General features: G+C 47.4%; 1 protein-coding gene across 6 annotated transcripts in view; it reads right to left on the reverse strand.

Annotated features, from left to right (window-relative positions):
- The window catches only part of TRIO (trio Rho guanine nucleotide exchange factor), a 337,626-nt gene that overhangs the window by 136,375 nt on the left and 186,841 nt on the right, over positions 1 to 14,410 (reverse strand). For all 6 annotated transcript variants that reach the window (XM_025867461.2, XM_073891080.1, XM_073891081.1 and 3 more), the window contains exon 12: positions 301 to 470. In XM_025867461.2, the coding sequence (XP_025723246.2) occupies positions 301 to 470 (170 nt within the window). The remainder of the gene's footprint in view (positions 1 to 300; positions 471 to 14,410) is intronic.

The following is a 14,410-nucleotide window of genomic DNA, read 5'->3' on the forward strand; positions in this document are numbered from 1 at the left end:
AAATCAATCTGGTTTGCAAAGAAATTTCAATAAGTATTTGGTAAGTGTTAAGAGGAAATACTACTAAAAGCTGAGCTCTGGGAACGTTTATCAGTCAATGCTGCCATGAGTGAAACCGCTGCAGGAAAGAGAAAGAAAGGGATGTTATTCTCTGTTGTATGCAGACGTGTTATTTGTTCCCCACCTAGCTGGGCAGGGAATTGCGGCCCATTGTTCAGAAGTGTGAGCTCAGGGAAGGCGAAATCACTGGCAGGACTGCAAAGCGCCCGTGCCCCGCAGGAGGCCAGGGACGCGGCCCACCTCAGCTGCTGGATGAGGTCCTCGCCTTCCTTGATCACGTTGACGGTCACTTGCAGGGTCGTCTGCTGCTGCTGGCCAAAGCGCTTGATGAGGTCTTGCACGGCCTCCACCGACTCGGCGTACACGTCATCCAGCAGCTCCTTCTGTAGCTCCTCCAGCCATGTCCACAGCTGGGGAAGGAGAGAGTGCGGTGAGGCCAGGCCCCCGGCCCCCCCCCCCCCCCGGGAGTTTCCCCCCCCCCGGAAGCCCGGTGCAGGCACCCAGGGAAACCAAGGGGCCCCGCGGGGGGGGGGGGGGGGGGGGCCGGCGGGGGGGGGGGGGGGGGTGTGTGTAGGGGGTGGGAGGGGGAGCCCCCCCCCGAGCAGGCCCAGGCAACGGAACACGCGGAACACACGGAACACACGCGTGGAAAAAAGCAGTGTGCAACCACCGCGTGGCAAAAAATAAACAGGCAGAGAGCTCAAGGGGACTGGCACAAAAGAGAAAAGAGGAAAGGGAAGGGAAGTCACTCTTTCCGATTCTTCCTAGGCTCAATCCTAGTGGAAGAGAAAGAAGAAAAGACCCCCTCCACCAACAGAAACATCTGCTAAGCATAACGCATTCCTTTACACATCCTCTGACTCTTGTTTAGCAGATGGATGGTTTTACTTTACTTTTAGCAAGGGCACTACAACCCATTATTAATTATTAAACCACTGCTCAGATGTGGCCACTGTCCACGGCTCCGAAAAAGAGGCAGCGTGTGATGTGGTGGGATAAATTCACCACCATGCCTGGCAAGAAGAGTCGGACGCGGCACCGCTCAGTGACGTCGCCCACCCCAGGCCACAGCCCGCCTGGCCACGGCTGACCCGGCCACGGCGCAGTCCTCCAGGGAAAGGAGTGTGCATCCCGAAAACACCTCCAACCACCACTGTACTACCACTCAAGATGTGTCTGGGGACGTGGACGGGTAAGGACCACTTGGAGCGACAGAGGCAAGAACGACCTCAGGCATGGCGGGAGCGGAGCGCTTCACCCGCTTGAGGCAAGCCCGCTGCCTCCCTCCACATCTCTGGGGGGCCATTCGGCAAAGTGGAAAAGAAGACTAATGACCCCAAGCAGGGCCCTGGTGGCTCGGAAGTGGTTTGTGCGGGAGAAAAGGCTTCCTGCTTCCTCAGGGACATGAGAGCCACCCCTCCCCCATTTCTTCCAAGCGCCCTTACGGACAGCGCCTCCGCCCCCCGATGCCCACCAGCCTCCGTGGCCCACACGGCACAGCTGTGCTTGCCAAAATAAAGGCTGTACTGAGTCTTTTGTTTCTGAGCTCATTTTCGTTTGAAAACTGCTTTACTGAGGTGTAACTGACACACAGTCAAGTGCATGAATTTCCAGGATATAATCTGCGAAGTTTGTAAACACACGGACGCACCCAGGAAAACACCCCTGCTGTCCGCAGTGAAGAGCTCCACCACCCAGTCTTCCTGTGCCCTCCGTAGTCCTTCTGTCTCCCCTGCCCCCCCTCCCCAGCATCCGCTACAGACCAGCTTGCATTTCCTTGAAAAAGTACATAAATGGAGCCCTCCCTCCCCAGCATCCGCTACAGATCAGCTTGCATTTCCTTGAAAAAGTACATAAATGGAACCATATCCTAGGAACTCTCTTTTTGGTCTGGTTTTTTTCCTTCAACATAATTACTCTGAGATTCAACCACACTATTGTGTGTATCAACAGCCCATACCTTTTCAACCGTGGGACAGTATTCCAGGCTCTGTATATGGCACAGTGTAGCCACTCGTCTGGTAAGGTAAGGACATCGCAGTTGTTTCCGCTTTTTGGCCACTACAAATACGGTTCCTAAGAACATCTGTGCACAGTCTCCGTAGGTATCTATGTTTTCCCTTTTTTAATGGTAAATAGGTGTAGAGTGGCTGGATCATATGATAGGTGTATGTTTAAATTTTTAACAAACTGCCAAACTCTCTTTCCCACGTGGCTGCACCACGGCCCATTTCCACCAGCAGTCTTCAAAAGTTCCAATTCCTCTGCATCCTCACCAATATCTGAGAAGGTCAGTCTTTTTAATTTTAGTCATTCTAGATGAGTGCCATCTCATTATGGTTTTAATTAACAATTTCCTACTTACTAACGATGGCAAACCCAAGCTAACCTTCTAAGAATTCTTTTGTCGTTCAACGTAGCCTTAGTTATGTCAGTAAATATTTTAAGTGTGTCAGGTCAATTTAAAAATAAGGAGAGTGATGGCAAAGGACTTATTTTTCAGTCAAGCTACCTGGGACCGTAGGAGTTCATTTTACTAAAAATGTTAAATAAAATATCTGTTATCTTGTTTTTTACTATCCACCCATTTTTGTGTATAAGTTATCAAACTTCATACAATTCCAGAATTTGAATTTAAAGGGATGTAGGCTGGTTCACCCTTTGATCTTATAGACTAAGGAAAAGAAGCCTAGGTGATGAAGTCACCCACCCGACACGGGCAAAACCAAATGCTGGAACCGAGCTACGGGCAAAGCCGGTACTGGGAAAGAGCTCTTTAGATCCGGTCACGCTTTGTGTTGATATTGTCAGTCAACACCAAGAATATCATTCTTTGACTCACCATGTAAATACGGACTAATGCTCTGCACCATCTATAAGGTTCCATAATCAAGAACATACTTGTTTGCTTTCCTCTAAATCCTCATGAACATGGTTGCTGCCTTTGTAAATAACAGAAGGGATGACAGCATCATGACCATGAGGAATCTCCCAATTTGCTCTGATGCTTCCTAGGAAAAACCTTCCAAGTTCTACAGGTCATATGGTATAGCAGGATAGCAGGAGTACTGTGGATTTAGGAGATGCTTTAACAAAGCACTGACTCTGTGGCCTAAGAGATCACTGAGTTTCTCCGAGACTCGGTTTGCTGCAACGGGGGCCCTCAGACCAACACCGGCCTCAAGAAGTTGCTCCGAGGGCTGGGAGGCGGAGGCAGCAAGAGCGCACTGGAGCACCAGCAGTGCTCTGAACAAATTGAATCCCCAAAGCAGAATGACCTACTCGAATTAACTCAAGAGGCAAGATTCGCTAAAAGAAACCAAGAACGTGCCGGTGAGCAGTAACAATTTTACCAACACATTTTATCGCGTCAAAATATTTATCCCCAAACATCCAGGGTATGTTATCTAATAGGTAGGCTTTTCCAGCTGAAATGGTTTTACCAGCTTCCTGGTAACCTGCCCCCCACCTGCTCCCCACAGAGCAGAGCCCCCTCAGACACACGTGGCCGCCGCAGCTCCCCCTCGGATTCCTGTCAGGGACAAACACTATGAAAAGTGGACCTGTTCAATTACGCTAATTCCAGTGTAAAAGAAAATTAAACAAAACAAAACAAAACAAAAAACAAAACACTTGAGTCCCTTTCTTTCAAAATCTCAACTGTCGGGGCTTCTGGGTGGCTCAGTCGTTAAGCGTCTGCCTTCGGCTCAGGTCATGATCCCGGGGTCCTGGGATCGAGCCCCGCATCGGGCTCCCTGCTCCGCAGGCTTCCCCCCTGCTTGTGTTCCCTCTCTCGCTGTCTCTCTCTCTGTCAAATAAATAAATAAAATCTTTAAAAAAAAAAAAAAAACAAAAACAAAATCTCAACCGTCATCTTCCGCCTTCCTATGAGTGCTGCATGGAAGCTGCTCCTACCTCGTCACAGTATGAGAGGACCCAGGGAAAGGGGGGTCCCCGGAGCACACCTGCGGCTCTCACAGAGGCACCGCACACCCCACGGCTGGGTCTGTAGAAAGAGTGCCGCTCATTCAGCGGAGCGGATGCCCACGCAAACATACGTCCAGAACAGACTGCTCTCTTTCACCATCATCTAAGCAGAAGCAGCGCTGATGAGAAGGAGGGTGAAGGAGCCAAGTCCGCCCCAAATGCTGACTCTGTGTCATGGAGGGGGGCGTGGGACTCACCAGAGAGCAAGCAAGCCCACGGGGGGGCTGCAGCCAATGGGGGCCCCTGGTTTGAGTTACACTACACTAGTAAGAGCTAGGTTCTCCCCGCAGAGACTAGTATCTCTTCTTTCAAATTTGTGGAGAAAACAGAAACACAATTTTTTTTAAGACCACTAGAAAAACGCTACAATATCAGTAAAATGTAACAACATGAACTGAGACAGCCGGTAGAGAATCTGCATGTGCTGGACAAGACACATCTAGCACACAGGTGGCCCAAGCCTCCTCCCCGCCCCTGCTCACACAGCTGGGTCAGGGCCTCCCCAGGGTCATCAGCCTCTAGGCCCCTCCAGGAGCCCTGGTCCGGCACCTTTCTCGCACCAGGTGCCCTAGATGCCACGGTGGGCCCAAGGGGTGTCTGTGTCCCTGCCTGGTGGTTGGCACAGCCTCCCCCCTGACTCAGCTGCGAGGCCTAACTCACAACCCAACTTGTGGGACAGGATGGGGGACGGGGGACAAAATTCCTCTGCTCTAGCAAATACCACCAAAAATACATAATTTAGATTATGAAACCACGTTAACGAGCCTTGCTTCTCTACACTGTGAGGAGGAGGAGGAGGAGGAGGGAGAGCAAAACCAATGCTTGGAACTGCCCTGGGGCACAAGGCCCAAGTGCGTCTATGTAACTCCACTGCAACAGCCTAAGACTTAATAGTTTATCCACAAATGATAATTAAAATAAAACACCTCTCCTAAGAGCTAATATGGAGTAACAGTTAAGAGTGTGGACTCTGAAGCTAGACTGCCTGACACCCTATCCTGACTTAACATCCTGGGCCGTGGCCTTAGGCAAGTTACTTGGCCGGTCCACGACTCAGGCCCCTCTTCTCTAAAATGGGCCTGGTCACAGTAGTAACCTTAACAGTGCCTCCCTCCCTCAGGGAGCTGCTGCGAAGAGTAAACGGGATGGTACGTGCACAGTGAAGAAACAAGTAAACGTGAGCCACTAGTACTAGTTTTGTTCTTGCGAAGAAATGTGTCTAATAAGAAAACCCACAGGGTTTTAGGTCTTTCTCTAGATATTTTTCAAAACATAACCAGGTTCCTACTTATTGTTCAAAATATGTCACTGAGTCTGGTAGACTTAACACCATCCCACGTTTAAATCTTTTTACACCTAAAAATAGTATGAGGAAAAGGTGCTACAGTGAGTGCACCGGAGTCCACAGAAATCACTTCCCCTTGGTTGCAGGGGAAATGCCATGAGGATCTGTGGGTCAAACCTTTTGCTTTCCTCAACATCCTGGACACTTGGATGCGCATCCACGGTGGAATGTGCTCACGGGGCCCGGCCAGCTGTGGAACCAGTGAACGGCCACGGCCACAGAGGAAACCACAGAAATGGATCTTGGGCTCCAGCAGTCGGAAAGGGAACAGTAAATGAGGTAGAAGGAGCAAGGTTATATTTTAAATCTATAATGTCAAATGCTCCCAAATCTTTTGCCCCTTTAGAAATTTTTTCCCCTGCTTCTACAGAAAATATTCTCATTCAATTTGGAGAAAAAAGGATTCTCAGATAAAGGTCATTTCTGATTTCGGTGATGCACTAATATATATCATAATGCAGTGTAATTTGGGTAAAGTCTATTTTTAAACTTTTAAATTAGTATATGATGCCTAAAATAACCTTTGAATAAAAGAGTAAGAAAGTCTCTAAGGACACCTGTGAAATTTCTAAAACCCAGCGCTTCTGTGCATGCTGTTGATTTCCGATCAAGAGCTACATCTTTGCGGACAGCCCGACAGCCGAGAGGAGCTACATTCTGCCCAGGTTCCCAGCCTCATGGATTTTCCTGTGAGAACTGCGGCCCATGGCCAGAGTTAGGCAATGCTGCCCCCTAGAGGCCCTCCGGGCGGCCGCCAGCAGCATTCCAAGGACGAGCGCTGGAACGCAGGTGTCTCCGACCTGGTTCATGGCCCAGGATCCATTCACAGAGAAGGCTGGGCTAGGGAGACACACGCGAAGTTCTGGGGAGAGAACTCCCGTGACAAAGATGTGAGAGCCCTGGTCCTGGATCCAGTGGTGTCTGGCCGGGTCTGACCCAGGCTCACCTCCCCTCCGGCCCCCTCCCTCTCCCCTCTGTGCTGGGTGGAGCCTAAAGGAGGAGACTGCAACTCTGCTGGGAGAAATCTCCTGGAAGAGCCCCTTCCTCACTAACTGGATGGGAGACTTTGCCAGAGAGCGCTCCCAGCAGAACCCGTTGTCCTGGGGGAATCCCAGGAAGGACTGAGCTTCCAGCCCTATTCCACAGGTGATAGGATCGGAGGCCTGGGGATTGCTTTAGCTGCAACCTCTTTCAGATGCAAAATCTGAACGCAGCCTATAAGCCTGCTCCATCCGGAGGCAGAGCCCAACATGTCAGAGGTGGGCCCTTCTCTGCACGGGGCCTTGGGAAAATCCTTGGGACTCTCTACCCTCAGATTTCTCATCCATGAAATGGGATCGTCTGACCATATGTCTTCCCTAACTGGCAAAGCCCAGTTTGAAAATCAAATGAAGTGACCACAGACCTGTGAAAGTGCTCAGTCACCCCAAGCACTTTATAAACAGAAACTACCACCATTGCTATTTGCTTCCCTACCCTTGTTTATGACAAAGACAATCATCTGGGTACCAGTAGGGATGGGTGAACTGTAAGGCCACCTCGGGAAGCACAAAAGCCGCGTCCCCCCAGCAGAAGCTGCGAGCCAGGAGCAGGAGTAGGTAGTTTCGGGATTTCAGAGGGCACTCACTGTGCACGTAAATCGTGACTCAGTTTCACGTACGAGCAGCGGGGCTCAAAGGGGAGCTGTTGCCGCGTGCACGGCACCTTCTTCAGCCTGAAATGGTGCACATGCCTGGTACCCTGATACCCTGGTACCCTGGTACCTGATCAAAGAGGAGTAAGGGCTTGAGAAGTACCTTGTTATTCTGGGGTGGGTGATAAAAGATGCCTTAAGATGACGAACGGATGTTTGTGAAGGATGTACTGGGCGGTGGCGGGGGGGGGGGCATAAATCAGAGTCAGTATCATGAAATAATACCCATGCGAGTATGTGTGAGAGAGGGGGCAGAAGGAGGAGGAAGACGTCAGGGCAGCCCCAGCTAAGTGGGCGCCGCGGCACCGGAGGGTGGAAGCCGCAGACGTGCGATCAAGGACAAGGCGAGGCACAGGTGATGTGGCTGGAGAGAGGGCCCACACAGGGACCAAGGTCAGAGCGGGAACCTCAACGATCCAGATATTTAAGTCGACTTGGTGAAATACAGAGATTTTGAGATGAGGGATTTTCTTTTTTCTTTTTATTCCCCCACATCACCCAAGCATAAAACAACTCTTCCTGAGGTTTCAGATTCGGGAAGGGCTCCTCCCCACCCCCACGTCATTTTGAGAGCAAGCACTTGCCCCCCTAAAATGGTCTGCAGTTAGTCAAAGCGTAATTCCTCCTTCACTCTTCCAGCCTCTGAGCACAGAGAGCCTTGGTATAGCCTGTGCTCTCTATCCCAAGGGTAACAAACACTTCAGTGCTTGGACTCCATCACTGTGGCAGGATCTGAAACTCCTTCCACACCAGCTCGCTCTCCTCTGAACACCCCGCCCTTGCAAAGTGGGGGCTGGAGAGCAAAGGCGACATCACGTGTGATCCAACCAGCAGTGCACAGCCAGGTGACTGCTCCTAGTCGGGATTTTTTCCCGTGCTTCTGCTCATTACACCCACGGGGCACGACACTATTGTGCACTCTGTTCATGAACATGCGTAAGGTTGTTGTTTCAACAAGTGCTGTGGCCACCCTTGTGACCCTTACTCTATAACCTGTCTAGGTGAGGGTTTCTGATTCAAAAGCCTCATATGAAAACCCATGAGTGAAATTTCTCTGATGGATTTTGACTTATTTCTGCTGACATGTTTTGGGATTCTACGTATTTTACGGACCCTGGCCTAGACTTTGATAAGCATGCCTTTCCGCATGGGACAGAGACGTACAGGGGAGACATAGTCCCCCAGCCTCACTGAGGTCACCCGCTAACAACCCCCATGTATGACGGTCTCCCTGGCCAGACTTTTAAGGTAGCCACAATTATTTCTGCTGCACCAAGTCTGCCCTTGCTTTGTGGCCATTTGCCCATTTTCAAGATACACAGCTCTCCACACAACAATGGCGAGTTTTCAGGGTGCCTGAGTTCTGATGAGCAATCTTTCCAGATGTCACATTGGGACATAAATGTTCTGAATATATCAGTGGAGTCAGTTCAAAGACGGGACGACTACAGAGGCTGCTCCCCCACGGAAGGTGACATCAGGGATGACACCTGCCCATCCACTAGGCCTCAAGTCCAACCATCTCCCGTGGTCACCACTAGCAGCAAGTCAGATCCTACCACGGGTCTGGACTGAAAATTACTTCCTCACTCACACACCGGGTACGATGAGTAATACCTTACTATGGAACACTTTCTTCCTGGCGCCTTCCACCAGGGCAGCAGCATGGGGGGGGGGGGATAAGGAGAGGGCTGGCCCTGTGGTAACAGACTCCCTCAGCTGACATTTTTTCTCAGCCATTCAGCAGTCTGATTCTAGTGACTGTTCTAACAGACTGCCCATACTTTCCTATTCTGTCTACAAATTAAATGTCAAACGCTAATTCCACTGCACGCCCTTCATCAAACCAGAAACTCAGTAAAGAATGAAATTAACATGCTATAACTTGTTTGTTCACTTCTTCCTCTACTGGTGGTTTACAAACTGCCTGTTCTAGAACCCTGCCTAGGACTGACCTCGCCTGAGTGCTGTGTGAACTTCGCATTCGGCATCTCCAGCCCCCTGGCATGTCTCCCCTCACTCTTCCTTAAAGATCAACAGACCCAATCATCAAGTTCTCTCACTACCCAGGGGTCTAATTTGTCTTGCTGTAAGAGAGACTTGAACTCACATAGAAGAAATAAGTCCTTTCTTATAAAACCTTCACTCATTTTGATCTTCCACTTCTAAGTCTGTAAGTGCATGACGTCTACTTTCTACTCTCAGGCATAGACTTCATTAGCGCCAGGCAGAAGGCCCAGCCCTTCCTTGGTCTTGGGGTTCTGAATTTTGGGCTTCAAAGAGAGGAAAAGAAACAATAACAAAACCAAAAAAAGCCTATTCTTTTCTAGAGCTTTTAAGCTTTCCTGACAAAACCCTCATTTGCTGTTGGCAATCAACCTTTCTACTACCACTTATTCAATAAGAACAATAATCAGTAACAAACGATACATGCCAGAAATGCACATGGATGATGTACTTCTCACAATTAACCAAAGACCTATCCCATTTGGTTTATGAAGCCAAGTATCAAAATAAAAAATTAAGAATATTAAAAATGCTCTATTAAATAAAAGTCTAACAAGTAAAAAAGATTACGTATACATCCATTTTCAGCTGGGTGTTTTAAGACCTAGAACATTGCACTGGCTTGACATTCATTCAAGTGCTTCCCCTTTCTATTATATTAATTGAGGCCAACCCACAAACAATGACTTAAAGCAGACATTTGCAACTCTCCACTGAGGGCTGACCCTTCAACAAGAAATTGTAAAATTTGGAGTCAGTCAATGCAGTTATAGATTTTCATTCCCTGTTTTAATACTGAGTTACAAATAAAGATAATACAGTACATTATTAATTCATTCATTTAATAATCATCTCCTAAGTGACCATTACGTGTCAGGTATGTTAGCATTCACTGTAATTCTCTGCACTAACATCTAATTACTTTGTTGATATAAAAATTTGCTCTACCTGAAAACATTGGACCAATATTAAGAAACAGAAAATTCATGAATTTAAACCAGTTTTAAACTACTCTACAGAAAATACTTGTTTTACATCGAACTATTTGGATAGAAGGCACTTCCTTTTACATAGTAACATCTCTTTCCCCATGGGCTAACAAAAATGTTTTGCACTTATTGGTGAAAAAACCATCACTTATTTTGTAGCTTTGGCTGGTAACAAAAGCATTGAGTGATGTGTACAAAGGAATACATCATGCCAGTATGGACAGACCCATGAGTAAAGATTCCTTGTAAGAGTCAAATCAGTCCTGACAAAGTAGGGCTGGGGAAAGAGCAGGGCTGGGGACAGAGTGGGGCTGGAGAAACAGCGTACATTCCAGAAAGGCTTCATTCAACTCTGATCCTAAACACCGGGGCCAGAGCAAGGGCATCATAAGTAGATTGCACAGCTTCTGTTAAAGATGAGTGAGGAAAAGATTAGATCACAGCTGGGTATTTACACCTTTACATCTCAGGTTTAAGTTGGCCTCACGCTGTCTGTGTCCAACAAGTTACAGAGGGCATGAGGAGGTGAGAAAGGCACATGTCCTGGCTGCTCCTACAAGACGGGCACTATGGATCGTTACTACATCCGCAGCTTCGCTCAGCTGAGCCCCACACACCCTTGAGTCTTAGTGTTCCCATTCTGTAGTTGGGAAAGCCAAGGTTCTCCAGAGCAGTTTGCCTCAGATCACTCAGCCAGTTCAGGGGATATGTTCCACTGTGATATACTCTGTTAATTATTTTAATAAAGATTATATTTTTACAGAAAGCAAGCTTGAATGAGATTTTTTTAAATATATATACATATATATATATTTTTCCACCTATGGGAAGACCGCCCTTTTTTTTTTTTTTTTTAAACCCGACACCACAGACTATATGAAGACAAAGTGCTAAACCGAATGCCCAAAGCCAAATGTAACGTTCAGTCATGCGAGGGTTGACAACAGTAGATGGGTCTAGCCCTTAGCTTCCTCTTGTTTTGTCTGGCTTGGGGCTGTTTAATTGCTCATTTGTATCTACATCAGATTAATAAATCAAAGGAATCAAATGTTTAAGAGTGGAAGGAGAGAGTTCAGCTAGAGCATTGAATATTTAACATAAATTAATGAGATGCGATCATCTAAAGTAAACATCCTAAGATATTATGCATTGGGGCTTAACCTTTCCCATTGACAAATATATCACAGCAATCCCGGACTTTTGAGAAGTTACAAAACTAGAGCCCACTCCTCCATTGTTGATGGGCGTGTACATGATACAGCCATTCTGGAAAAGTTTGGCACTTTCTTTTAGAACATGAGCTTACCAGAGGACCCAGCAGTTGCACTCTTGGGCACTTATCCCAGAGAAATGAAAACTTCAGTCCACGTGTAAACCTGTGTGTGATGGGCCACTGTCTCTCTTTATAACAGCCCAAACCTGAAAATAACCCCACTGTCCTTTACTGGGTAAATGGCTAACACACGAGGACATATCCGCACAATGAAACACTAATCAGTAATAAAGAGGAAAGAAGTACTGATGGATCTCAAGGGAATGACTATGGAGTAAAAAGGTTACACAGAGTATGATCCCGTTATGTAACATTTTTGAATAACAAATTATAGAGATGGAGAACAACAGATAAGTGGTTGCCAGGGGTTAGAGATGCAGTCGGGGTTGGGTATGAACAGGAGGTGTATCAGGAGGGTGACGGGAACAATTCTGTAGGATTCTGTATGTTGAAAGTGGTGGTGGTTACATGAATCTACAGATGATAACAGTGCACAGAGCTAACCACATGCATGCTCGCACACACAAGTGTGTGCACACCTGTGACACTGGAATAAGCTCTGTGGCGCACAGCAAAGTCACTTCCCAGCTTTCACAGTGCACTGTGGTTACATAAGATGTGACACAGGGGGAGGCTGGGAGAAGGGGCATGGACTTCCTTGTCCACTTCTTTTTTGCCAACTTCCTGTGAACTTATAATTATTTCACAGGGCATTGAACTATGAAATCCCGGAGCTCCATCCCCCCAAGGAGCTACACAGCACCCGCTTCCCTGGAAACCCTCCCCAACCACGGTGGCCACAGTGTGAAGTCCACAAGGGCTCTGGCCCTGCTCCCTGGGGAGGGGAAGCACTGGCCCAAGCATAAAGAAAGAAGTCGGCTTGCTGTAGACGTAAAAACTGTAGGCATAAAAATGAAGCCAGATGGGTATGCTGTGACCAAAAAAAACAAAAAACAAAAAAAAAAAAAATCACCAGGTGGTTGGGAGGCCTTTGTTTTTGACTTCTGAATGAAATGAAAGGTTCCTCTTTTCCCAAGCATTACCCCAAAAACTTGTCCCAGTTCAGTGTGTAAGTTTGCAGAAACAGAACCAAAAGGCTTCCTTACTTAAACCCAGCAAGAGTCACAGTCTGATTCAAATGAGAATGGTCTTCCCTGGGAAACCAAGGCTTTCAAGAATCCAGCAAACAAAACCAACTCAAAGTCACTGAATCTAATCCAGAAATAAACCACCACCTGATTGCCTCAAATAACCCACAAATTTCAAAGGTAATTATCAATTAACTCAGGACCTAATTTTGAGAACAAAGTACGAACGGATGAAAATGACGATGCTTATGCTATATTTAGAAACGGAAATATGTCCTTTTATCATTAAATCTCAGAATGGTGAGCTAGAAATAGACATCATTTATTCCCCACGCTGACAGAGGCTACGCTGAGTCTGGAAGACTGGCTCACTAGTGAGACAATTCTGGCCTTCAAGGGACTTCACGTCCACCATGGAAAGCAAATGACTAAAACACACAACACACATGAAAGCAGAAGTATATTCCTCCACCGGTCATTCACCTTTGTCCTGGCACGTGACCGCTGGCCAGGGAGACACCTGGGAAGGAGCCTGAAAGAGCGAATATGTGACTCAACAATGGGGATAAAGCCTCGAAAGGAAAGGAGGGCAGATAACACAGGACTAATAACAGGAGAGGTAGAGTCAGAGTTGGTGTGAATAAAACACAGAGAAATCGAGAGGTAGAAGACAAAATGCAGGAGGAGAAAACCTCTCCTAAAATAAAATCCAAAATCATGTGAGGCTAATCAACATTCTTTTGAAATACTACCTTAAAAACCACTGTCAAAAGGAAAAAGGAGACTATCAGTCTTCCAGCCTTCTGAGAGGAGATAAAGCAACTCATGAACTGCTTTCAGAGGAAAAAAAAAAAAACAACAACAACTCGGAAGGGTCCCAGAATGCTTCCAAATCTGGAAGGTGAAATTGATGCTAACACCTCTATTAACCACCTTCTGCGTCCGACCTCAAGGTAGAAAATATTTCCTCTCTGCTCTCTTCCCAGGAATGAGAATTCTACATTCTGTCCTCTGGGGTCAGGAGAGCAAGGAGTCCAGAGGTCTCGCTCAGAACCTAAGTGCTTGGTCTGCCACAGCGTGTAACCACCAATCCCCTTCCAGGTGGGATTCATAAGAAGAATTCCCGAGCTAGCACTGAACCGGCATCACCTCGATCCAGCACCTTTAAAGTCAGTTGTTAATGAGATCACCTTTGATTATGTGCTCATCAGTGAGCCAGAAATTTACCGCAAAAAAGGGGAGGGCCGCTGCTGTGCTCCGGATGAAGTGAGAAACCAGCACGGCTGGGCACCTGGGAGCGAGAAAGTTAACCTGCACGCCGCCACTGGGGCAGCCTTTGAAAGTTAACTTCCAAAAAGCTTCATGGCTTTTTGCCTAACTGAAAAAGACAACCTGCTTTTTCTCTCTTCCTCTAAGTAATTTTAAATTGTATGATCTGCTTCAGAAAAATTAATTCAGATAGCAGAGATCTTTTAGCAATTTTCCATTCCTCTGATATGTTAAACTATTTACTTTATGCAAACAGGTATTTAATTGGTAGGACTTCCTCTCCTTGGCCCCTCTGTCACTTTTCACCTTGTTTTCAACTAAATTTGTTCTAAGCGGATCTAAGTTTTCATTCAGTAACCAGTTTCAAAACATGATGATTGAGGAAATCATTCCTTTCCCTCATAAAACCTACCAAATACCTCTGTGGGTCTTGGGGCGCAACGGATGCAGCACAGAGAAAGGAGACGGGGGAAAATTCTGGAGCTGGTCAGTAAAAAATGAAGGCACTCCGAGAATGGCTAAAAATGAAATCCAAGCACATGGCAGGGAAGAATCAGGCAGCAGTCCATGCCTGTGTGTGGCCCGCCTCCCAGCCACCCCGCCTGCCAGCCCCCCAACCCCAGCCGGCCGCCGGGGGCAGCCTTCCTTGGCCTCATGTCTCTGAAGAAGAACCAAGTCAGGGTCAACATGCCGGCTTCG

Source organism: Callorhinus ursinus, unplaced genomic scaffold, assembly GCF_003265705.2.
Source record: "Callorhinus ursinus isolate GAN/ISIS: 27379988/994484 unplaced genomic scaffold, GSC_fseal_2.0 scaffold3, whole genome shotgun sequence".
NCBI lineage: Eukaryota > Metazoa > Chordata > Mammalia > Carnivora > Otariidae > Callorhinus > Callorhinus ursinus.